The sequence below is a fragment of the Hydractinia symbiolongicarpus genome, chromosome 8 (genome assembly GCF_029227915.1).
Source record: "Hydractinia symbiolongicarpus strain clone_291-10 chromosome 8, HSymV2.1, whole genome shotgun sequence".
In the NCBI taxonomy this organism is placed as follows: domain Eukaryota; kingdom Metazoa; phylum Cnidaria; class Hydrozoa; order Anthoathecata; family Hydractiniidae; genus Hydractinia; species Hydractinia symbiolongicarpus.
The window spans coordinates 6,039,939-6,066,944 of NC_079882.1; the positions used below are offsets into that span (position 1 = coordinate 6,039,939).

The 27,006-nt window shown below is 33.0% G+C and overlaps 3 protein-coding genes across 4 annotated transcripts; all 3 read right to left on the minus strand.

Moving 5' to 3' along the window:
* Positions 1 to 683: 683 nt before the first annotated feature.
* Positions 684 to 12,551, minus strand: LOC130655306 (plasma membrane calcium-transporting ATPase 1-like). 2 transcript variants are annotated; one of them, XM_057458041.1, is made up of 12 exons: positions 12,393 to 12,551; positions 10,693 to 12,156; positions 6,533 to 6,923; positions 4,656 to 4,744; positions 4,239 to 4,418; positions 3,947 to 4,141; positions 3,594 to 3,785; positions 2,942 to 3,367; positions 2,491 to 2,736; positions 2,228 to 2,380; positions 1,917 to 1,942; positions 684 to 1,692 (listed from the first exon to the last, which is right to left on the minus strand). In XM_057458041.1, the coding sequence occupies exons 2-10, from the start codon at positions 12,139 to 12,141 to the stop codon at positions 2,231 to 2,233; spliced, it is 3,318 nt and encodes a 1,105-aa protein (XP_057314024.1). In that variant the 5' UTR covers positions 12,142 to 12,156; positions 12,393 to 12,551; the 3' UTR covers positions 684 to 1,692; positions 1,917 to 1,942; positions 2,228 to 2,230. The 2 variants fall into 2 exon arrangements, with proteins under 2 accessions (XP_057314024.1, XP_057314023.1); XM_057458040.1 differs by having other exon boundaries at positions 684 to 1,942.
* A 4,934-nt stretch (positions 12,552 to 17,485) lies between these two features.
* LOC130654836 (mitochondrial carnitine/acylcarnitine carrier protein-like) lies at positions 17,486 to 21,490 on the minus strand. The gene is made up of 11 exons (XM_057457474.1): positions 20,720 to 21,490; positions 20,066 to 20,155; positions 19,823 to 19,950; positions 19,633 to 19,723; positions 19,272 to 19,395; positions 19,117 to 19,189; positions 18,635 to 18,675; positions 18,396 to 18,464; positions 18,219 to 18,265; positions 17,928 to 18,002; positions 17,486 to 17,793 (listed from the first exon to the last, which is right to left on the minus strand). Exons 1-11 carry the CDS (start codon positions 20,870 to 20,872, stop codon positions 17,740 to 17,742), a joined length of 945 nt encoding a protein of 314 aa, XP_057313457.1. The 5' UTR covers positions 20,873 to 21,490; the 3' UTR covers positions 17,486 to 17,739.
* Positions 21,491 to 22,256: 766 nt separating this feature from the next.
* LOC130654837 (mitochondrial carnitine/acylcarnitine carrier protein-like) lies at positions 22,257 to 27,006 on the minus strand. Its single transcript, XM_057457475.1, has 11 exons — positions 26,691 to 27,006; positions 26,156 to 26,245; positions 25,897 to 26,024; positions 25,707 to 25,797; positions 25,496 to 25,619; positions 25,316 to 25,388; positions 24,097 to 24,137; positions 23,741 to 23,809; positions 23,548 to 23,594; positions 23,346 to 23,420; positions 22,257 to 23,219 (listed from the first exon to the last, which is right to left on the minus strand). The coding sequence occupies exons 1-11, from the start codon at positions 26,820 to 26,822 to the stop codon at positions 23,166 to 23,168; spliced, it is 924 nt and encodes a 307-aa protein (XP_057313458.1). The 5' UTR covers positions 26,823 to 27,006; the 3' UTR covers positions 22,257 to 23,165.

Below are 27,006 nucleotides of genomic sequence, written 5' to 3' on the forward strand. Positions count from 1 at the left end.
TTCAAGGGAAAAACTCACCATATTTCAGATTACAATTGCAAACAAGAAAAATAGAGACAGATTAGGAGAACTCTACTTCATCTGCTGCGGTTGAATATAGGGCGGAACCTTTTTTTTTTGAACAAGAGGCTACGATAGGGAGATAAATATACCTGGTGCGTTGTAAATTGTTTCTTTTTTGCATTACGCACGGCTGTAGCAACAGGTGGGAGGATTGTCCCAAACTACCCATAGTTTTAGAAAACATACGAAGTATTTCCTTTTTATAGATGGGGGAGGGATTTTTTAGCAGCGGCAACACTATGGAAAATAAAAAGCCATTTTTCGGTATCAAACGGAAACACAATATCCACAACAACCAATTCCCATTTGTTAAGAACACACTTAGACAGCACGCACTGAGCAGAAATTTTTACTTTAGATTGACTTAAACGTACTTCACATTTAGGACTATGGCATAGAGTATGCATAGAGTTGCACCGAAGATATATACTAATAAATTTTTATGTACCTTTTTCGTGTTTAATTCTTTCTTATGTGGGGCGAGAGGGAAAGGGGGGTTGCCAACCAAAGCCTCATTGCCCCTGAATACTGTATAAACATTCAGAACTTAAAAGCAAATTCTTTTCCGAGACAAAAAGTACTGGTGATGAAGTTGGTAGGAAACAAAAAACAACAACAACAACGGTATAATTTCAAGTGCATTAAGAATACTTCTTGAAAAAATGGTTTCCTACTTTATATTTGGTAAAATAACATACTTTGAAAAAAATTTGGAACATATTAGCCTGATAAAGAGTTTACAAACTGCTATTCTTTGTACATTATCTGTAGCATAAAAAAATTTGGAATTGGAATTTAAATAGAAGAGCGGAATCCAAGATATCAATTCAACTGCATGTTAAAACACACAATTCAACTACATGGAAAACACCCACTTTACCGTGTGCGGAACAAAATAACAACAATGTCTGCGTTAAAAAAGATTTCAGAGAAAGATAGCTAATGTTTTAGTTAAATCAAACATATAGATCACAAAGAGCGAGCCAATAAACTGTGATTCAGGAAAATAAAAAAAACGTTTGGGATTGCAGGATTAACTAAGTGTAGCGTCATGTAGTTACATCTTGGAAATAACTCTTCTCCAAAATAGAACTCACAAATGATTACATTTAAATACTGTGTGGTGCAGAAAATAGTATTTGGAATATTTGTCTAATAACGTATGCAACCAATAAAGCATTAAATTAATTACTACGACCTTTTTTTCACAAAGCCTTTTTTCAAATATGTGTCTAATCATAAAGACATTATCCATCCAAATCGACAGCTTTCTTTGATGCGACGTACCACCTTACACACGTGGTGAAGCAAAATAAGAATTAATCTCGTTTAATTCAAACATTTTCATTAGGATTTATATTTCTGTCAGTCTTGACTTAAAACGGACTCGTAGTAACATTATAAATAAAATGCAAATGACGACGTGATAAAGCGTTGAAAGATATATGCCTATTTTTGGAAAAATAGAAAACTCGTAACAAAACAGTATAATTCAAGAAAAAAAAGGTCTGGTAAAACCATTTGAAATCACCTTTCTCCATAACCCGATATACAACTCAGTCAACATTTATAACCAAACCTTCTCCACTTTACACCGCCGGAGTCATAAGGAGTGTAAATAAAATAACTCTAAGAAGAAGAACGTGCAGATGAAGAAAGTGTTAAACATTGCATGTAGCCATAACCATTCATCGTTCTTCCAAAGCGTGCTTCTACTGAATTTTATTTACACTTCGATAAAATAAAAAAAAACACAGCAACAAACAGATAAACATCGTCAGAACATACACAAACAACGAACACAACATATAAGATGCGATAAACATTTCATATTTTAACATTCAATTTCATACCACGTGGTGTGTCTGTCACTCGCTGCCTAAAAGTAAAAATGATGTTGTTTTAATGGTTGAAATTTTCAACACTGCAATAATAGCATTCTCAAATGTTAACCATTTAACCCTTTAACCACAATAATCGGTGGCCATTCGGCATTGCTTACGTTGGCAACCTCGTAAAAAAAACTCGTACTAAAATGACCACTCATACAGCTATTGCCCTCCCAGGACGCAACGTTCTACGTAGTAAATGTCAACCTTTTGTGAATCTCCCATGTTGGCTGGTGTCATTAGTTGCTGTTATTTTAAGAAAAGTAGAACTATACCTTTTACGCAGTGTGTCCTCCATCCACTTCCGTCGACACACCCATTCCACCTGCCATGGGCGCTACTAAAGAATTAAATACAGCCGGCGATGCGATATTTCGAGTTCGATTGTGTGTGTCCAAGTTAGAACGGAATGCATTTACCACTCGAATCTAAATATAACAACAACGCCAGCGATGTAAGAAATGATGAATTTTAAGAAATACAAAGTTCAGGACATAAGAGATCAAAAACAAGTATAATGTCACTGTAGGAAGAATACCTGATATTGTAGACGGGAGAGACTTCTCATCCACAACACTTTACCCATTGTACCATGGTCAGTTTCGTTAAGAGAAACTCCATCTTTGCCCATGGTAAAGCGTTTGGGAATAGTGATCTTGGGTATGGACACCACAACTTGTCCCCACAACAACTCAGTGAAGCCAAAAAACAAGCACCACATCCATTGATCAATATCAAGCGGTGCCACCATAAAGGCCCGCCCAAAGAATTGAACTAGCAATATCTGAAACAGAATAAGATTACTCATGTGAAAAGGCTTGCTGATATAACCCAACTTTTTAGGGTTTTTCTTTTTTAAACACTGAATCAAGTTACATAAAATACAGTATAATATACAGTATAAAATACAGTGATAAAGTAAGCTCTCTCAGAGGCATTAGATAAACGCATGTTATAGGCAGAAATGATTTAAAAATATCATGACTCACCTGCACGAGAAGTGTGCCTATAGCGATTGCTAGAAACAGTTTATTCGTGAAAATACCGCTAAACACGTTCCTTTCTCCGTGGACCTTTCTCGCATTTATTTCGTTAAAAATCTGCATCATAACAAACGTATTGAACATGATTGTCAAATGTTGGGTGGGTGCTGCGCCATGTTCTCGATTAAAACCATACTCGACATCGAACAAAACATGACCGTGAAAACACATAACCAACATCACTATGAGCTGATAAAAACCATGGCCCAGTATAAACCGCATCATTGATCTAGATATGAGAGGTTTCGTTCTTCCATATGGTGCACGTTCCAGCAAGTCACGTGTGGGTTGTTCAGTCGCCAATGCCAGGGAGGCGAACGAGTCCATAATTAAATTCACCCAAAGCAGTTGTATGGCAGTCAGCGGACTTTGCTAATTAGAAGACAAGGAAAAATGTGAGTTATATACTTTCCAAACAAACAAACAAACAAACAAACAAACAAACAAACAAACAAACAAACAAACAAACAAACAAACAAACAAACAAACAAACAAACAAACAAACAAACAAACAAACAAACACACACACACACAAACAAACAAAACGTTTCAAAATCGTCCAAACAGGACAATGTGATCATGTACTTTTCCCACTCACCTTGAAAGCAATGGCACCGATCACTGACACAAGTATTGCCACCAAGTTGACAGTCAACTGAAATTGGATGAACTTCGAAATGCTGTCATAAACATTTCTTCCCCACATAACAGCCATTACAATACTTTTAAAGTTATCGTCTGTGAGGATAATATCCGAGGCTTCTTTTGCAACTTCTGTACCTTGAATACCCTATAAGAAAGAAGATTATCATAATATTATACGTATTTGGTAAGGCAAGCCAAAATGGTAGTATCTATTATATGGTCTTACAGCGTCTTCGTTAAAAACACAAGGACAAGGCCCGATTATCTAGAAAAGGAAATGTGGACTTTTTAACAGTACAAAGTTACCATGGCGAATCCAACATCAGCCTTCTTCAAGGCAGGTCCATCATTTGTTCCATCTCCAGTGACAGCAACAATCTCACGACTCTTACTGAGTTTGCTATCAATAATACCCTTAACCAGAACATATTTGTCTTCAGGTGATGAACGAGCCATAACTCGAATTTTAGGCCAAAGATTGTCGATAAGATCTTGTTGAATCTGAAGTTCAATAATAGTAAGCATTAGAATTCTCCTAGTGCTTTAGATCTTTAAAGAACATTTTTACATAAAGAAATTAGAAATAAGAATTCCTTACAACTCCCTTTGCGTCACGAATTTGCCGATTAAATTCTTTTCCTTCTATTACAAGGAAGTCGCTATTGGGTTGCAGAATACCACATTTCAATGCAATTGAACGAGCAGTATTTACATTATCACCAGTCACCATACGAACTGTAATGCCAGCACTCTGACACTGAAGAATAGCAGCAGGTACCTTAGGTAAAAAAATGTTGACTTTGATTATTAATTAATCAAATATTTAATATGCCCTTCAGTGTTGGCGTGTGAAATATTTCCAACCCCAAACAAAAAGGTTAGTAGCTTAATTTAAAACGATATATTTCAAAGAATAAAAAAAGCACAATTGCTAAGAACTCGTATAACAAATTAATTTTAAGAAACTTAAGCTTTTGGCTAATAGATTTTATTTCAACCTCATAATACTTCATACCTCAGGTCTAACAGGATCTTCGATACCAACTATTCCCAAGCATACTAATTCTGATGAGATTGAGGGCTCATCTTCCCAGTCAGGAACACCTATGCAAGTTAAATTTAGGAGAATTAAGTAAAATTTTCAATGGAAGATGGGAAGTTGAAAGAAGAAATAGCATACTTGCTTTATTTCTTAAGAGGAGGCCTCTATAATACCCCTAATCTGACTATTCACGCAAACTGCTGATAACGTTTTTTAATAACTTTGTGTAATTAAGGTTAGTAAAGTCATTGTGTTTTCCACTTATACTTTTGGTCCAGATAACTTGACAACATACAGGAAATATTATCTAGCATAGTCAAGGCCTGCTTAAGCTAAACTATTCAAGTTAGGAATGCAACTATTTTTCAGGGCTAAATTTTAGGAGATTTCAAGAGATTTGAGGATATTTTAGGACATTTTTTAACCTTTTGGGGGATCAAGAGGAATTTAAAAAAACCTTAGACGCTAAAAAAAATATCTAAGCGAGGCCATCACCCTTTAAGGACGACTTAACTTTAACCTTAAACTAATAAATTTTAAAAGTTTTACGAAAATAAAACTTTCAAGTTCTAAGACATGCTTTTCTTTGTGGAGATCCTGGAGAATGGACAGGATAATGTCACCGAAATATTTCTAGCTTTACATTAATTTACTTCTATTTCGAAAGTCAAAATCTTGATTGTGTAAGTAATGCATGGGTTGCCTAATTAAGTATTTACAAGACAAGTATAGTTCTATTAATGTGTGTTTCAAGCTTTACTCAATGAAGGATAGCATGAAAAATAAGAAGATCACTTGCAATGGCAGAAAGCTTTTTTGTTCAACTTTGCTTACAAAATTGTCCTTCTTTGATGCTAAATTTTCATTTAATCTCTGAGAATCTTTTTCTGCTTACTAATTAAGGTCGAAAACTCTCCTAATTAATCAGTTACATGCAATAAGAACCGCATGTGTTATGACTGATAACCGTTAAATTATTATTTCAGGTTTCATTCTGATTCAATCATGTGATTGTACTAAAATTAGTAAATAAATAGAATTTGAACGAAAAAAAAACTCATTGGAAAGTGATGGGTACTTTTCTTCATTTGTAAATGATTTAATTTAAAATTTTTCAATTATGTGTATACTTCAGCCTTAATAAATCGCAACACTGAGCAAAATTATAAAAAACTTGAGCCTTTCCCCTAAAACTTTGAACTTCATTAAATGAGTTCAAGCTTTCCAGATTGTCATAAGAATATATTTTGTTTGATTGCTTCCTATAACTTTACAAGAAATACAATTAAAGTACATCGTTTCATAATTTAACTGGGAGAAAGAATCATTGCTCAGTTCTTATTAAATATTGAAAATAGGTGTGTTTTTGCATCATGTATGTTTTTATTAATAAGACTGTCTAAGCTCAGTCAACAGGATTTATTATTTATTTATTTAAAAAAAAAATCTCTTAATGTGTACATTACAAGAAATAATCATGGAGCTATACATTTTATAAAGATGGTGGTGTTTTATGCCTCCTGATTTTTTTGTAGGATTGTACACATTTTAGATATTCAGCTTGATAAGATTTTTAGTGTGATAAATGGCATAAATAACATAGCTGAATTACAATAAAATCAGCTATGCTATATGCTACTTACCTAAGGTATGCAAAATACAGCACATGAAAATTAATTAAGTGTGTGTGTGAAGGTGTACATTTAAGTTAATATTGAACTATTTAACCTTTGCTGACTGCCTACCAAAAATTCCTCTTTCATTTACACAATTTACAATTCAGAAGAATTATGCATTGTTGTACCATTCTATAATGAACACGTAAAGTATATAACAAAACTATTGCTCACCTTTATCTTGAGGAAAATCTCGGTATGCTAAACAAATTGTACGCAATCCATTGGAAGCCATTGGCTCAATGACATTCTCAATAAGATTTTTTGCATCTTCTTCACTAAATGGTTCAGGGGTTCCTTGGCTAGCAATAATTTGTGAACATCTGCCTAGAACAATTTCTGAGGCACCTTTGGTGAACATACGATACCCACCATTAGTGTTGTTGATAATGGTCGACATAGACTTCCTTGTGGAATTGAATGTATAAACATGCACAAATGTTTCTTCTGGTGATACATCTCTGAATGTTTGGTAGGTTTCACCAAGTTCTAATATGAAACCTAATAGGGCACACTCTGTTTTGTTGCCAAGTTGTTTGGGTAAGCCTTGACCATCATCTGAGCTCTAAAAGAAAACAACAATATGTCAGCTTATTGAGGTCTGGACTGCCTTTACTGCACAAATGCTGTCAAAATACTAAAGAAGTGATTCCATGTTAAACCATAAGATTTTCTTAAACCTACCATTTTAAAAAATGGCTATAACTTGACATACTTGTGGAGATATCATTTTTGTTGGATTTTATTCTCTGGAGATATTGCACATTAAAAACTCACTAAATTTCAGATAATTTTTAGATCATTATGATACAAAAACCTTTTTTTCCACGCTATCATTATTAACTTATAACTTGAAACTTAGCTAAAAAGTTTTTCATTTTACAATGAAAATTGATCATTTTACTGAACCTTTTGAGAAATTAGTCTTCTTCTTTATAAGGTATCAAGTTGAATTCATGACTTCATGTTTTTAGGAAGTAGGCTAGAATTGTTTGCTTCATAATTGTGCAACTATTTCACAATTCTGAGTTAGTGACGTTTAAACATCAAAATGAAGGACAAATGAAGTTAGATTTGATTGAGTCTTTTTTACTTTATAAATGTTCTAAGATAATATAAGCTATTCAGAACTGACCTGGCCGCTATTTAGTAGGAAAATGGGTTATGTCATATTAATAAACAGATAGCATATACAGATCACGAGCACATGCCTGAAATGTCAATCCAATTGGTAAAAGCATGATTGGTTGAACCTTTAGATAAAACCATAGCGAGTAATATTTTTAGAGATCCTGTTTTAAATAAAAACAAGATGCCAGGTAGTTTGAACAACTTCTGCTATCCACAACAAATAATAAATACATAAATCAAATAGATTTTTAAAACAAATATGCATTTGTTTTAAAAATCTATTTGATTTATGTATTTTGTTTGTTTATAATAAATCCTAAAGTGGCGATGGTATATCACATTTGTGATCTATTTGAAGATCAAGATACACTTGCATATCAACATTAATATATTCTGCAATATAGTTATAATCATATTATAATAGATTGTGAGAAATTACATTGGCATTATGCTATATTCTATAATAAAGTTATAAATATATGAAGTGAATATGTTTTTATGATTATAGACATTACACACATGTATCACAGGCTTTAGAAGAAAACAGGGAAGAGGTATAGTATTAATTGTATGTGCACCTCAAAATCTAATCTATAAAGAAGCCATGTGCATGAGGTATTTTGGTGACATTACTTGCGTCTGACAAGATCTACTTGTCACATAAAAAGGTCAAAATTTGTTTAGTAGAAAAGTCCATCATAAAGATTTGTGGAGTTGACTAAAAACAAACAGAAAGTCAAAATAGTTTTTTTTTCTTTAACTTTCAGATTCAATATCAGAGAATACTTCAATTTTTATTATCAACTTTTTAGGTGCACTTTAACATGTACAAAGAAAACAAAGAATGTAGTCTATTTTCTACTAGAGCATTCAGGCAGACAGGACAATCTAGTACCCATGTTAGTTCTTGATTATTTACAACAAATGTGACAATAGGAACGAAGTAAATTCAGTAAGCAGCCAAATTGTTGGGGTCTGATATAAGCCAAAAGTTGTTTGAAACATAGATAAAAAGTAGAAATAAAACAATTTCAAGTTCAAAACATAATAAAAAAATAAACATCAAAACATAATTTAGAATTGAAAAATAACCTATTTAAAAATGTTGGAGAAAAACAATGCTCATATAAAATTAACAAACAGGTTTTTAACAAAAAGATGAAGATGAAATCCATTTTATTTCTTGTTTCAAATGGCTAAACGGCTTCAAATAGATCTATCCAACAAGAAAAAATAAATTATATAATGGCGACACAAAGTCTGTTTAGTTGTAAATTTAAGAACCTGTTCAAAGTCATATTCCATATTTTTCTTGTACTGTTCACAGAGGTAGCGTTGGGTCTATAACATAGGTTGAAGCTATCATTCACTCGATTTATTTTGAAATGGTCGAGTGAGTAAGATGGTGGTAGGCTTGTGAATTCAAAACATTCAATTGTTACCATTGTGATCGCATGTTCCAAGTAGTTTAATGATTTTAAAGGATCGCAAATTTGCTGAAGAAAAACATACTACTTAGAGAGTATATTTACTTAATTTACAAGTTTTTTTTTTCTTTGCAATTTTTTTTTTTTTGGGATAAGAATTTGGGATCCCATATCGGTAAACCGGTAGCAAAACCTCTCTGTATACGTCGGTGCTCAATCGTAAGGTCACAAGAAGGTATTTTCCAATTAATTTTATAATATTCCAAACATCTATAAATGGGACTAAAAAAGACAGGTAGGCACAAGCAACTATTTGTTAAAAGAGCAATCATTAGGAAACAGTTTTTAGCAAAATTTCCTCTTGTAGTTTGGAGAATGTTGAGAATATATTGAGGGAAAGTTGAGGGAAAGTTGCTTCTATTCTGTGTACATGGATAATTTTTCTTTTTTCTTTATATTGTATTTCAAATGATGGCAAACACCTTTTTTTTAAAAAAAAAAAAACAGAATGGGGAATAATTAACTTTTCTTTAAAAAAAATATGTTTGCTAATATTTTTGGATTCTATATCCAGTAAATATAAAGAAAAAGCTATCATGTCTCTGTCCTGAACTTAATTGATAAAAAAATAATGAATATCTGTGTGTCTAGCATGGCTTTAATAACAAAAATACATCAATAAAAAATTTTATATGATTATAATAGCGAACTTTGTACCCTGAAACATAAAATTTTACTATTCATTAAATAATTCAAAAGCTCCAAAGAACACACACAAAAAAGATAAATAAATTAACAAACAGGTGGTCCAAAAAAACAAGAAGAAAAGCAGATAACATTTAATAGGATATGCACCCATCTGCTATAAAGAATTTGTTTCTGTGAAGAAAATACCCACTGGCAAGTTGAATTTGTTTTCACTGAAAAAACAGAAAAATTCTAAACTCCATAACCTTTAAAAAAACTTAATGGGAGGATCTATGATCAAATCTTATAGTCATAATTGCAAAAGAAAGTATATTTTAACCTCAATATTAATGAATGCATAAGAAAATTTAAAGAAAATATATAGAAGAATAATATTGTGGTTTTCAATGTGTAGGCCACTCTCCTTACAGTTCTCTATTTACCAAAAAAAAAATGTCAAAAAACCACTTAAAACACACAAGGGTGTATATACATATATTAAAAACCAACTTTATTAAGTGTAAAAATCAACAAACAAAAAATCCTATTTTCACTTTTATCTTTGAAATCTCTTAAATTAATCCATAAGGCTTGGCAGACAATCTTATGGAAATTTAAAAGTAGACATAACTGAACTATTACACAGTATTTGAACTCTTGTATTAAAATGCAGAAAAAAAATCTACATATGGTCATTTATCATTAAATGCATAACTATCAGTGGTCAAACTGTTAAAATAAGTATTTATAAATTAACCTATTTTGGCTTGTAGGGAATAATACCAAGAAATGTTTCCTAATTCTGCAATGAGAAATATATAGGTTGAGTTACATATGTGCAAAAACAATACTGTTTACTATCTCACTGGATCTTTTATTTGAAAAATGCTGAACAGCTGATGCTGCTTTGCAGAAACAGCAAAGAATTGTGATCCACTGCAATTATAAAACAGACATGTCAATTTAATTAAAGGCATTCTAAAAAAAATTCTTAAAACGGATTGCTATCCTCTATACACAGGGTTTTTCCTTAAAACTGACAGGGCAATGCAGGTGTTAATCTATTACACAAGAAGAAAGCAAACATACCTCTATTCTGGAACCATAATTACTGTTAATGGAGATTCCTTGGCAAAACAAATCCAAAAACTCTCGTTGAAAGGATCCATGTGGAGGAGTTGATCTATAATGGGTTCCCTGTATATAACTTTCAACCACAGTCATTCTGTTTGTGGTTAAGGTGCCTGTTTTGTCTGAGCAGATTGCAGTAGCATTTCCCATGGTTTCACAAGCATCCAAGTGCCGAACTAAGTTGTTATCTAACAACATTTTTTTTACAGAGTATGCAAGTGATATAGTGACAGCAAGAGGTAGACCTTCTGGTATAGCAACAACCATAATTGTTACCCCTGTAATGAAAGCATTCAAAAAATCGAGAAGATGCTTCTTGTTCCAACCTTTTTTGTCAACAGCATAAGTTTCTATACAAAAGCGAATGATGATTACAAAGGTCGTTATGACAGCTGCACCAACACCAAGCCAACCAATAGTTAAAGCCAGCTTGGTTAATTTATTTTGAAGAATAGATTTTTCTTTTTCTTCATTCTCCACCTTTGGTTGTTTTGCTGAGACACTATCACTTAAGTCAACATCCTCTAAGTTTCCGTCTTCGGTTGGTGGTTTGTGATCAGTATTTTCTCTGTTTTTTCCAGTAAGAAGCATCATAATAATTCCTGATTGAGAGTTCGGACCCACAGCTGTAATGATATACTTGCAACTACCTTCCATAACATGTGTACCAGATAACAGACCTGGGTCTCCTTCAATGGTCTTCTTGACAATATCAGACTCACCAGTTAAAGAACTTTCATCAACTTTTAAATCGTTACCCTGCAATAATATCCCATCAGCTGGGACAAGATCTCCATATTTTAGTGAGCAAACATCTCCAACAACAATCTCTGCATTAGGGATTTTGTCTGATCTTCCTGCACGAATTACCTCAACCATTTGTTCTTTATCTATTTTGTTTTGAAGTTCTCTAAATTGCTTTTCTTTTTGCCAATCATTGAGGGCAGTAACCAAGGACACAACTGCAACAGCAACCAAAATTGCAAAACCTTCAATCCATCCAGTTTCAACACCTTCTAATACCATTCCTAATACCAATGATAAAATTGCAGCACCAATTAAAATTCTTAAAATAGTGTCTTCTAATGCTTCCCATACTAACATCAAAAATGTTTTAGATGGCTGTGGTGGTATATAGTTTTTACCAAATAGTTTAACACGAGTTTCTCGATCACCATCAATGTCCAAAACTCCCTTTACAGCAGAACTTTTTAACGCTCTGACTAGTCCGTTAATATCACCAAATTTTTCATTTAACCTATGTAAAAGTTCAGCTCCTCTACTCTTCATCAATTCTTTTAACTCATTTACAGTTACTCTATAATCAGCTAGACCAGCTACATCAGACACATCTCCATCTACTTCATCATTGGCAAGAGGAGTCAAAGAAACTTTTTCCTCCTCCATTTTATTTACTCCACCCTATAAAATTAAAAAGTATAGCTTTAGCCAGCCATAATGTAAAAAATATTGCCATACATGTCTTAGACAATTTCTTAACCTTAAAGCAGATAGTAATTATAATTATCTTTAAAAAAGGGGCGTATTGTACGTGTTTTGGCACAAATGTTTTCATTAACACCTGGTACTGGACTAGCTAGCTAGCTTCTTTGCCAGCTATAAAACACGATTCAACATAACATAAACACAAATCAGACCTTTTTGAGTATATCGGTGACAAATTCCCAATATGTCAACTAAGTACAAATTTCTACATAATAGCTAAAATAACAACAAGCGTGAACAGAGATCTCATCAACTCAACTCATCTGCTGTTCCGCTCCGTTCAAAGCAGCAACTTGCAAGGTCGCCATTTTAGCTTTTAAAATGGGTGCAGTGGAGGCCTGGGCCCTCAATTTTTGATAGGCGGCAAAGTTTTATTGTTTTTGATGACGTAAGCAGGAATAATGCCCAGCAGAAAGGTTTTTCTCACAAAAACTAATCGCTTTATTATTTACAACAGGTCTATGGATGAATCATAAAACTTAAGACCTTCAAATGTTTTAGGTATGGTATAACTTTTTATCCCTTGTTCTTCTAACCAAGCGATTAGTAGAATCTTTAATACACGTTTTTTTTAATAGGAAACCTGGCGAAGGGCCTAGTTCTAAAAGTTTCTTATTTGTAGGCTGAAATTACATGTTTTTAGTTCCAAAAATTACTTATTTAGTTTCTTCATTTTCCTAGTAAAATAATATCAAATAAATAGCTAGTTCTAAAAGTCTATTTAATCTTTGGACTAGTTGGTTTTAAAATAAAAAAAAGCATTTTTCGTTTCAAAGTGTCCCTGGTGATGATTGTAACATCTTCTTCAATTAATTGTAAGAATTAGTTAGAAACAAGTTTCTTATTTCAGAAATAGACATAGAATGTAGTAGTAAAAGTTTCTTAATTTTTGAAGATTCTACATGTAGGTTTCTTATAAACATGTTTCTTACAAAAAAAACGGAGACTTAGGAAAAGCCATCATCATATTGAGCATGTAAAAAGGTTACGAATTCTTTGTTAATCTTGGAAAGCTAAAGCGTTACCATAACGTTCTTTTAGTAAATTTTTTGCAGAGTTACAAACCAAAGAGAATCAAAGCAAAATAGCCTGTTGAATCTGACGTTTTTGCACGGGTTCATTAAAATCTGTTGAAAATTTGACTAGCAGGACCAAGTAGAACACTTCACATAATTTGCGCACACTGAAAAAGAATGTATATATTTAAAAAACGCAGGTTTGTAACTTAAAGGTAGAAGTTCAAAAGTTGAACATTATTTTTTTGAACTTTTGTGTTAAAAAAGTGTACACTGCGCAGCAAACCTTTTCATTCATTTGCTGTAGAGAGAGAAAAACCTAATCGTTAGTTTATCGCTGCTCTTAGTAACATATATAACAAAACTTTTATGCGAATACCCAGGCTTAAGAATGATAAGAGATAAACAGACCAACCAAATATAAGAAACACCGCGTGTAAATCAGGGTTTCGTATCGTCAAAATAGAAGTTGGCGAATACGTTTGAACAAATTAGAAGCGTCGCTCTTTTCATTTTAGTTATGTAAAATATGAAACAGTTTCTAACTTCTGACACGTTTTACGACGAGATTTTTGTTTCTTTACTTCATGACAAGAGCAAGATACAATCACCCAGAACATTTTGATCATACAACAAGATTTACATTTGCAACCATGGTGGTGTCTAAATAATTGTACACAAAGAGGTTTTTAAATTCACTCGCAGAGCTACTCGCAGATCTATGTGGTTTTTAGATCATTGACGTCAATGTTTTTTTTATTAATATGCTTTTCAACGCCTTTTGGATTAAGCGGATTAGAAAATGACATACAGTAAGCAGCGCTTGATTAATGTATACAACTAAGCGTTCTATTTTTAAAACTTTATTTTTATATTTATACTATTTATATTCGCATCTCTAACATTTCCTCATCTTTAGTGAACCCGCCCTTTATGTTGAAAAATAATCCCGTATTTTTAATAATCCCTCATGCGTGATGCTGCAATTTCTACCATCAAGACTGTACGTGTCTTACGTTTTCAATATTTCCGCCGCATAGCACTGCTAAGTAGCATTTTCAACAATTTCGAATGCATGCTCCGTAGACTCTCGATTAAAAGTGTTTCTTTAAATGTTTTTTATTGTTCCCAGGGCTTTTTGTCTCTCATCGGCGCTGCGCTTCGTTGTCCGATATGCAAAAAGAGATCCTGGTATCCTGGGATCGAGGTTGAGAACCCGCCTTTACTACCAAGGTTTGAAACGCTTATCTCACAGCGGGAATAATACAGTAGGTGAAGTAATTTCTCGTTATTTTAGTTCATGTACTGGTTAAACTGAATCACTTTGTTTTTTAGCAAAAGCTTGCGCTCGAAAAAAACTTTAAGTGATAGGCTCACTTTTTTAAATTTTACAAATCAGAAAATAATCATTTTTGTCTGTCGCTGTGGTATAATTTGTTTGTATTTGTCTTACTGTCCCAAGAGCTTTTTTTGCTTTCTTTTATGTCCCTCCCCCGGTAAATGAGAAGGTTACTTGCTTCTCTCAGGTTAAGCAAACCACAGTTACCAGCATTTTTTTAGAATGGAGTGACAAAGTGTTAGGTTGTTTATATACATTTTTCGGTCCTCGAGAGAATTAAAAATATTCGATGGTTTTGCAAGAAAATCGTTTCCGAAGATGGTGTAGTGGTAGCGCATTCGTCTCGTAATTATAAGGTTTCCAGTTCTGATTAACACTCTCGCGCAAATTAAATACAGTGTTGTCAGTCCCTTTGGAGCCATCTACTGACAGCGAACCCACTTGTGTGGTAGGCTAGCAAGTTAGAGCAATGCTATAAGTATCTTTGGCGGTAATGTAACTTAGTTACAGTCAAAGGTGAGGAAGAACCAGTCGTTATGATGGAATCCCTAAGAACGTTAAACTTCCCGTTACTTACTTTTGTAAGATTTTGTTTTTTACGATTCTAGAGATTGGATAGGCTGTTTTGTTTCCATGGAGATCAGTCGTCTATCATAATGTTTTTTTAAACGTCAAAATAAGCAAAATTCGAGATGTTTCTGCATAAAACACAGGGTGCGGCGGGCAGACAGATTTTTTTATTTTGCTTTGGGAAGCAATTTGCCATTGTAGCATGTCCCACCATTAGGTTGTCGCGCGAGAGAAATGGTTTTAGATGTTAAGCTATAGATTGTCTTCCTACAGTGGTTGTTAGTATATCAATATAGAGATTTGGTGGTGGAATATTGATTGAGTCGTCACAAGGCAGCGCATAAATCTTTTCTAATACTTCAACCTCAAACTCAATTGCTCAACATTTTTTATCTTCTTTTTTCACAAGAGATTTTTTCCATATGTCTTATATTTCTTTATAAAAGTTTGTTCTAATATGTTATTTAGCCTCATTCTTAATGCTTATTATGTTCATTTCGCTGAATAAAAACGAGGCTGCTTTAATAAAATAGCGGTTTAAAGGATAAAGATGCCGGAGAAACTTTATATCAAAGAGAAACATCTGTTCATTTGTTGTTTGCTGTTCACATATTATCGTTTACAACACCAAGACAACACAATCAACCAGTAATATCAAATATATTTAATAACATATGGCATTCACAATGTTTTATGCGAGCCTTTACAACCATTGGAGGGCTAAATTGAGATTCAGCAAGTCTACGACATATCGTATATTAAAGCATTTACGGTATACCTCAACTTACGAACCTGGTCGCACTATTGGTTATATGACTATTTTCCGGGACCTTTGTCCAGTACCGGTCCTTTTGTGGTCGGAATAAACAACACAATAAAAGTTTGAAAGAGGTTTGCAAGTACTGCGAAATTAGTATCAATCAGAGTGCTTAATTTAGTGATGTTCAGCCTCGTTCATTGTCAAAAAAGATACAAGGTGCCCTGGGGACGAGGTTGAGTGATGTAATAATTTCGTGTTGAATCTTCTTGACTTAAATTAGTCATAAGAAATATTGGGCATGCAACCAACCCTTGCAAGAGGAACGAAAGAAAGAAGATTAACAAGCAGCTGAATTTACCAAAGGCTATTGACATTGTTTTAATCCCCACTGGTAATGAAAAGAAACCTTTAAATCTAGAAGGTCAATAGGTATAATAAATTTTTTGTTAACTTCTCTGACTCAGAATTTCAGAGCGGTGTTTTTGCTGATTAAATGTCAATTAATTTTGCCACTCATTTTCATTTTCTTAACTCTCATATAAAAGAAATTCAGTGAATTACCTTAGCCCTTTTATTAGAAATTCAAGCCCTAATTAGCCAGGTTGAAAAAACATTTTCAGTAAAATGGGAAATTGACCTCAGAATGACATCCTTTACAGTGTAGAATGTCCCTAGGAGGAAAAGTTTTAGATTTGTGCGAGATAAAAGGTCTTCGAGATAAAGAAATATTAAAATAGCATGAGAACCACGGTTTTTATTCGATTAGAGGGGATCGAGAAGAAAAAATTCCACTGTAAACTAATTTAAGTCGCTCTGTTCGAATTTTTCTTCTTCAATAATAATGTAAACTATGTCGGCCAAAATCTTTTAAAAATTATATCAGTTTTTGTATTAAAGGATGTTAGGCTTTTTTCATCTATATTCCGTGGGAATGGCTGTAATGGTAAAAATAATACGCGATTATTTACAGCGACGAGGATCTCTCAAAACAAAAGGCATACAGTAAAACGTCTCTGCAGAGGATACCACCTACGTAGAGGTTCTTCTCTCTGGGGTGTTAGGGTATGTGTCAAGAGGTTGATTTTGTTAAACGAAGAAACCTTAAAAAAGAAAGGTAAACATCACCGTAGTGGTGGTAGTTGCGGAGTGATAATCCCTGTGATTATCTTTATGGCCTTAAGGTCAAACCACAATACAATATAAAAAAGATTAAAAAGATATATAGAATCCTTGTTTAAGAAAAATATAGACAAAATTCATTATCGTCCCCAGAGAACGGACAAACAAGTTATCAGAGATGTTTTTATAAGGTCCGTTTTTAGGCGTGTCCGTTGTTGAAAACAAGCTGCTACATACATAAATGTTTCAGCATCAAACTTTGATCGTCATTTCATCCATTCCAAAAGTGTCCGCTTTTGAGGGGGCATAGTGTTTCAGCTAACAGAGAGTTGTGGACATAAAAAGGAGTAATTGTTTTGCTTAGCCCTCACATAATCAAACACAATATTTTATTTTGGCTTCGCATTGCGTTTAATCTGCTAAGATGGTTTCCACTCAGAAAAAAAAAGCTTCAGTGTTTACGAATTATGTGGATTCGGATTATACAAGGTTCTATATGAGAGTTTTGATCGGAAATTCTGGTTTGAATAACAAATTTATTAGATTTTTAGAGTAATAATTCTAGTCGGATTACAAATTGAAAAATATTAAGTTACAAAATCTGTAATAGGAACAAAAATAATTTTACGAGAACATTTTAAAAAAAGAATTCGAACGGCGTGAAAAAACACACACACGTGCAATCAGATATATTTCTACCATAAGGCATTTAGTGCTTGGATCGTCACTTCGTAACCAAGGAAACATACCTAAAATATTAAACTAAAATGAAATTAAACATGAAATTGCCTTGTGGATGTTTATTTTAGAGCATTTTAAGTTGCAATCAAAACACGACCTTCTTAATATGGAAAATGTCAAATATTATGGTTACATTTCTTACCGCGCTTGTAGGGAAAGCACGAATCATAACTGGAGTTAATCCTTTAAACAAAGCAGTTATACCCTCTTGTTTCACCTATAAAAATACGTGACAGTAGCTAAACACATGTAATATTTGTTTGTTGGAAACCACAAAAACAAGACATAGGCCTATATAACGGACTATGTCGTTAGCTGCAAGCATGTTTTTTAGCTCTCCTAATAATGAGGCCTGGTGCCTAATGTATACAAACAAAATTATATTTTACATAACACGAAAAGAACAAAGACTACATATACAACAATAACGTACTAATTTTCGAAAGACATCGCGTATGCCGGTGTAAGTTCCAGGAGGTGCTAAAAATACACAATGAAATATATCAAAGCCGAGAAACTTTTGCTTTTCTAAAGCTACAGTGGATAAAGTATCCTAATAGAATAAGAGCTTAAGAGCTCCGTCTTGTCCACACTATAAACGTATTTCTACCTGTTTGAAATCGAGACTTTAAGGTGTCAGGACCAATAGCAACAATCCAGTCAATTACACCAGCAGTGCCTAAGGCATTTAAAAATGCGTTATGTATCGTACAACATTCTTTATTAATAAAATTCAACTTCAATTGCACGATATATTTAGATGCATAATAATTTCGTTATGTTCGATGATGTTCCTTATGACTTTTTCCTCCCTTTTAAAAGATTGCAGTGAATATACGCAAAATTTACCTCCAGCAACAAGAAATCTCAGTGGATTAAGATGTGCTCGGCTAAAAAAAAAAACAATTTTGAAAAGTTAAAAAGTCTTATTGACACACTTTTGAAATTCACTACAAGTTTCCACATTTTTTCTACAAACCATACGTAAAAGTGCTAAAAACAACATAAAAATATTTTCCTCTCTTTCCATATAATGTGAGGATCAGAAGCGGAAGATTGGATTTTTGCGACCACAGTAACAATTTTTGTGTACAAGTTAACTTGACGTACATGCAAAAGCAAGACTCTCCTCTTTTCATAATAAAAACAGTAAGCACCTCGGGCAAGCTGCTCAATACCAAAACAGCGGAAATGTATATTAAACATTCCTTGTTAACGGATCTGTATTAAAGCAACCTACACTTCCAGGAAACAAAAACCTTCTTTTCCAAATCCAAAATATTAGTAATTTTAAAAACAACAGGCAAGTCACAGAGCACATCTCAACTCACCTTTCCCCTTCAGGTGTTAGATAACGTAACAACATCTCATAACTCATAAAGTAGGCGCCGCTGGCTGGAACATCTTAAGATCAAACAAAAGGTTAACGAGACATCACAATTTCAAGTAGTGCAATAGGGGTGCCATACGAACATTGTTCACATACCACGAAGTAAAGTTGCAGCAGTTCCACGATAAAACCCTCTGAAGAAGCCTTCTTCCAGGTAAATCTTTTTAGCACAATCCCACGCCCCGTTATATTTAGAATTTTTACGGCCACCAGTTTGAATCTAGATTTAAAAAGACACGAAAGAAACTCAAAAACCTTTACTCTTCATTAAGGAAAAAAAATCGACTTTTCAGTTATCGAGTGCAGGCAAATGTTATCTGGATGCTCCCTATTGTAGTTTGCAAGATAAAGAAACGTCTTTTTATAGCTAACTGCTAACTGGGTAATGTTTTGTAAATGTATGATTTAAAACTAAAATACAGAGAGAACTATTGTAGACCGTATTATACCAACTCGCCTGTAGCAGACATTTGACTCTTTCGGGAGGTACTGTTACAACAGTTGTGAAAACGCCAGCTACCATACCAGCATTCCATATCTGTGGCAACCTGAAGTAAGCAAGTTACGAAAAAATGTTATTTCAAAAATTATGTGTGAAATAATGTACATAAAAGAAAATAATCATGTAAAATGTCTGTTTAACATACGTTAATTCTTGTTTGACATCCGTTGTTTGCAATTTTTTTCCTACACCAAAACCGAAGAAGGAAATAGCAATTATTGGAGTGATCCCAATTAGTACTGTTGCCATGCCTTTGTAAAAACCTCGAAAACCCTAAAGACATAGCACATGTTTTGTTAAACTTATGCTCCTTAAAATATAAAAAACCATTAAATTAACAGTATGAGGTAAATTCAATTCTACAATTAGGGATAAAACATTTTTTTACCTCTCTTTGAATAATTTTTTTTCCACAATCAAATGTACCTCTGTAAAGAGGGGCTTCACCAGCTTTAACATTTTGTGTTTGTAAACGAACCTAAACAACAAACATCACTAAACTTTTTTTCACCGACACATAACGAAGCTTAATTTCTTGAAAAAAAACTTATTTTAGGATGGAGAATTGTTCAAGTGGGATTGAAACTAAGTAAAAACACACTTAACATAGTTAATATTTTGTGTGATTGAACAATAAATTATGAGTCAACTTGATGGTTAAGAAAAACTAACAGTAAAAGCCTTCTAGTTGTTAACGGTTATTATTTCGGGAAAAGGTTAAGGTCGTCATTTCTCCTTCCTCTTTATTTATATGTTGAATATCTATAAACATAGGCAAGGCAGGAAGACGTGTGATTCAGCAGACTTCAAATCATATAGCTACACGAACAATTTCACAAAACAAGGATATCTATTTATCAAAAAAATTTAACTGTCACGTGCATATAAAATCAACTTATTACATCCTCGTCCCCAGGATCTCTTGGCCCCGGGAGCCGTTATTACTTACAACGCCGCTATCAAATTAATCAAAGGCAAAATGCCCTGGGAACGACGTTGACTTGATCAGGTATGTAAATGCAATAAACGCAATGCAGTAAACCTTAATTGTGTCTAGTGGTTGACCAGTGACCACAAGGCAAATTCCTCCAACTCCGCCAGCGATAAAATTTTTTAGCGGCGATGGCAGCGGTGGAGGCGCTGGTGCAGTAATATTCTGATTATCAATATCCATATGTGTTAATTCTTTTGTCATCACTGACTTAAACAATGATAAACTGTAATGTATAATTTATTCGTCAGATAATATAACACGATTTTCTTATTTCTTTGATACATAATGGCCACCAGGAACAAAACACAACGACATCTCTAATATGTATCTTCCAGTCTTTCTTTATTTAAGCAATTATGAATATAACGGTTTTCTACACGTTACATACAAAATTAAAAACAAAATAATAATTCAAATTTATGTTTAAAAGTGTTGCTTTAGCAAAAGCAATTAAATATAAATTATCGTTGAGAGTTGATTGAATTGTTTTTGTAATCTCCATTCATTAAAGCACTCATACATTGCGTCATTTAAGTAGTTAGAGGGAAGGATAAAAGTTTAAGTATGGTTTTTCCAATTTTCTTTTCTTTCTAGTATGCTTCTTTGTCTGTCCTAGTGGCTATTTCGTGGAAGTTCGTTGGATGTATTTAGCTCCTTTAACATGCGTATCTAATGTTTTTACTCCTTGTCCTGCACGGAAAGTTTCTTTTAGTACACTTTGAACTTTTCTAAGTAGTGGTCGCTTCCAAAGGTCAACCGAAAAGGATATTATTTTATCTTTAAGCCATGCATCCTTGAATAAACTTTGATTTTTTATACCTAAAAAGTCATATATATATTGTATTTTTGCATTACTGGATAACAGGCAAGAAGACAAGAAGGAATTCCCTGCTAGCAATCTTTCAATAAATCTTCAACATGACTTGTAATATCTACATATCAAGACAATGAGTATCCACAAATGAGGATCAAGTATTTCGGAAAACAAGATCGATTTTTCAGAAGATCTCAAAATAGCTAATGCCGAATATAAGTATTTTAGACCTATATTTCAGAAAAAACCATTAATAAAAAGTGAGCTTGGCAAATGCATGTCTAACTTATGTCCTCTCAGATTCAAGATAAAAATCCATAATTACGGCCATTACTGCGGTCCTAATATATCAAATCAGATAGGACTTTAATTTGAATCGCAACCGAAAGTACTTAAAAATAAGTAAATTTGTCAAATTAAATTTTTGCCGTGTTATATGTCGTGTTTTTATGTATTAACATAATGAAGAGATACATGTGATCGCAACACAACGAAAACAGAATATTGACCATTTTCATTTTTCATGTCATGACCATTGCTAACGAAATGATGACACTAATCAATTTGTCAATATTTTTTATTATTATTCAAAAGTTCAGAGACAAAATGTACAGGGCGGTGCTTATTAAGCACTGTGTCAATATGAATAGCCTTTTCTTTCTATGCTGAACGTTAAGTCATGTAAAATGTAGATATACCTGAGAGTTCTTTTGTATTCTAGGGTCCTAAAACTGTTACGGACAACAAAAATGCAAATATTCAACCAAAAAGTATAGTGCTAGCAAAGTATTTCTCCACAACTACAAATAAGCTAAAATGTTTACATTGTTTTTATTAAAAACACAGTTGCACTTAGTACAATAATTTTAAAAAAAACTTCTTAACAAGTGGTGGTGGTTGTGGTTACCAGAATCCCTAAAAAGTGCGTCAAAAGTCAGAGGAGCAAAAAGAAGAAGTTCACACGAACTTTTGGCCGAAACATTTTTTGGATTTCTCTCCAGGAAATTCGTCCGACTAAACGATGTCCGTCCGATGTCCAAGATATCCGGGCTATGACTTAAGCGGAGTATTTTGGCTTCATTAGGGTCGTTAAATCCAAGGGGAAAAAGAAATCCGCATGACAAAACGAATGTTACCCAGGGTACGACTAAACGGGATTCTACTGTATTTTCAAATACTAAACAATTACGTCTAAAATACGTCAAATTTATTCAAAAATACTACCAGCTTACTGACCAAATGTGGAAGTGAGAACGACTAATTTGATAATTTGCTAGATTACAAGTTGGCTCAAATTACATAAAATATTTGGTACCAACATATAAAACTACGCGAATTCAACACATAATGTAAAATGGTGGCTATGTGTACTTGTTATATAGAAAAATTTAACAACGTGTCGGGTTTATTAAGGTAAGGCTAACTTTGTGAGCTCACAAGAAATATTTTTTTTTAAAAAAATAATCATCTAACTTAATTGACTTTATATTTTATCGCAACGGAAAGCTTTGTTCGAAGAAGCTTTTTTTATGAATTTTCGAGCTAGCTTTTTTTTTAGCTTCTTGTCATTTTTGAAAATAAAAAGCATTAAAATATAAATCTCCAGCATGGAAATAATTACATTGAGAGAATCTTCAAAAAATATTTATACAGTGGATAATACAGCCAACTAATAACTCTCTACCATAACGTGTTCAATGCTTTCATCGTGACTTCGTAACCAAGGAAACATGCCTAAAATATTATTTTTTTATATAAGTATAAAAAACATAAGCTGTCTTGTCGATGTTAACTTAAACAGTTAACTGCCGAAAAATTATCTAACTGCCGAAAAATTATCTATGTTGTCAAATATCTTACCGCATTTGCAGGAAAAGCACGAAGCATAACTGGAGTTAATCCTTTAAACAAAGCCGATACACCTTCTTGTCTTACCTGTAAAAAAAGCGGATTTAACATTTGTAACATACGTTCATTGCTAATCACAAGACGAAGTTAATTAAACAAGTTTCACAACAGCATTGTAAAACAAGACATAAGGGCAAACTAACTAATAACGTACTAATTTTTGAAAGACATCACGCACGCCGGTGTAAGTTCCAGGAGGTGCTAAAAATACGCAATTTATAACGTCAGCTTTTATATGGCTTACTTACAGTATTATGTTACAAGAATTTTTTTTTATAAACCCAAAACGTTTTAACAGAGCAAAACTTTTAAAGCTTCTTTCTGTCTACATCTCAAACGTATTTTACCTGTTTGAAATCGAGATTTCAAGGTGTCGGGTCCTATGGCAACAATCCAATTAAGTATACCAGCAGTGCCTAAACAATTCGAAAAATACAGAATCACGTCACAGTAAAATAATGTAAAAAATCGTTGAATTTTGTTAGTTAAACAAGTTTGACAAAAAATAACTGCATTGCATGTTCTTATCCAGATTCGATTTCCAAACTCATTCTTGTAATTTAAAATACATTTGACACCCTTCAGACAGCTAAAATTTAACAAAAAGGAGCCCGGCGAAGGCAGCTGTAGCTTTCAAAAACTTGCCTAAAAAAACATTCTGCAGCAAAGGTACAAAGATATCAAATAAAAACATAAAAATTACCTCCAGCAGCGAGGACTCTTAATGGACTAAGATGTGCTCGGCTAATGAGAAAAACAACAACATAAAATTAAATACAAATTTATTATTTTTAGTTTAACACTGCTGAACATGCATCTGAAATGTGTCCGGACAGGTCAACATTAAGAATGTGAAAAGAGGGAGACATTACAACTATACATACTATCTTCAGGAAGGCGCACCTTGGTTGCAATCAAAGGAAAAATTTGAATTTCATATTTTCAAATGCGTTAAAATACAACATTTGTTTTATGAGACAACATGTTCTTCTTTTTTTCGTTGTAGTGAGTTCCAAAACGTTTACGGCACCGATTTTTATAAACAAATCAATATTTTTGTCCACGAGGTGCGAAATATTACATACGCTAGATCGATATACATACGCTAGAACGATATTTTAGATAGGATACAAGTTTGGGTTATTCTGACAGGAGGTTGAGCAAAAACGGAATAACGATTTACTTGCTGACGACTTCATAATTTAGGAACTGTATGTCAGATTGCAATCAGATTTTGAAAGAAAACATATATAGCCTATGCAAGCTTACAAAGAAAGTTATATTGTAAACCAAGTTGCACATCCGGGGTAATGGGGCATTGAAAAAAAGTCATTTTGGCAAAACATGTTATGTTAATCAGTTCACCTTTATAATACCTATGTATTGAAAAAGTTCGAATGCACATCACTTAACAGGTCTAAAATTACTGATGACAGAAAATGTATATTCGCTATTCCTTAAATATGATATCATAATTTATGCAGCATAATTAAATCAGGCATTCATTAACTGAATAATAACAAAATCCTTTAAAGACGAAAAGAACTTTTTAAAAAATTTAGAAAGACTTGTTCCAACTTTTTAAGCTCTATAATATAAGTCGAACAAAATATTATATATCGGGTTCCATTTAAGGTAGCCTTTTACATCATACAAAAATCAGTTATTTAAGTTTAAAGATTGTAAGAATACTTACTGTTGAACAAAATATTATATATCGGGTTCCATTTAAGGTAGCCTTTTACATCATACAAAAATCAGTTATTTAAGTTTAAAGATTGTAAGAATACTTACTGTTGAACAAAATATTATATATCGGGTTCCATTTAAGGTAGCCTTTTACATCATACAAAAATCAGTTATTTAAGTTTAAAGATTGTAAGAATACTAGGACCAACAAAAAAGTAAATATTTTGATTCACCTTTCTCCTTCAGGTGTTAGATACCGTAACAACATCTCGTAACCCATGAAATAGGCACCGCTGGCTGGAACATCTTAAAATTAGGAATATGTAAATATAGCTTGTCAAACTATAACAATAATAAATAGACTGATAATTTTAAGGAATGTGAAAAAAAGAGCATCAAAAATAAATACATACCACGAAGTAAAGTTGCTGCAGTTCCACGATAAATCCCTCTGAAGAAACCTTCTTCCATGTAGATCTTTTTAGCACAATCCCATGCTCCATTGTATTTAGCATTTTTGGGGTCGCCAGCTTGAATCTATATTTGAAAAGAACGTGTCAGCTTAAAGAACTGAATGAAACTGTACCCTTCAATGAAAAATAAATAAGGCATTACACAATTTACCTGTAGCAAACACTTGATTCTTTCACCAGGCACCATTATAACAGTTGTGAAAACGCCAGCTACCATACCAGCATTCCATATCTGTGGCAACCTAAAGTAGGCAAGTTACAAATAACTGGTATTTCAAATATTATGTGTGAAATAATGATCATAAATGAAAATGATCATGAAAAATTTCTGATTAACATACGTTAATTCTTGTTTGACGTCAGTTGTTTGCAATTTTTTTCCTACACCAAAACCAAAGAAGCAAATAGCATATATTGGAGAGATTCCAATTAGTGGTGTTGCCATGCCTTTGTACAAACCTCGAAAGCCCTAAAGATATTTAATATGTAATTGTTAAATTATGCTTCTTAATATATAACAATCTAAAAAAACCTTTAAAATAACAGTACAAAGTGGAATGCAAATTCAAGTCCAACACTTAGGAATAAACAAATTTTTACCTCACTTTGAACAGTTTTTTTTGCACAATCAAATGTACCTCTGTAAAGAGGGGTTTCACCAGCTTTGACATTTTGTGTTTGCAAACGAACCTAAACAACAAATATACACTGGATTTTTTAGAAATCTACACAATGTGTACTTCCTTTAGCTACTAAAATAATATATACCTAACAGGAAACATCAATATTTGCAAATTTTACGTCTTTTTGACGTTGTGCAAAATATGTCAAATTTCTTCAATATTTATTTTTACATTTTGTTTTATTTGTATTAATAATAAAAAAAGAAATTATTGATTAGCATGTACAGAAAAATAATGGCTTGGCTAGACAAGCTTTTGGTAAAACTGAGTGAGCAATTAATTGGTCAGCTATTATCTTAATGGGCATGTCTTTGTGTGAGTAAGAGCATTTACTCTGATAAGTCTGTGTATAATGTTTCAGTTTTAAAATAAACCTAAACATATAAATACTTGCAATAAAAAGGTGATAATTATCATGTACATAGTGCTGTATATTATGTAACTGATCCTACCTTTATTGTGTCTAGAGGTTGGCCAGTGACCACAAGGCAAATTCCTCCAGCTCCGCCAGCAATGAAATTCTTTAGTGGTGATGGTGGTGGTGGGGATGCTGATTCAGTAATTTTATTATTATCAACACTCATATTTAGTATTTGTTAATTGTTTTGTCTACATTGTAAATGATTTAAATGTTACATAACATATATTATTCAATAAATACTATATAAAACCTTGATTCATTTAGGCATCAGACAAATATTTCAGAATATATTTGAATTTCAATGTTATAAAATACTTTTGTAACATAAAGCACAAACATCCATCTAT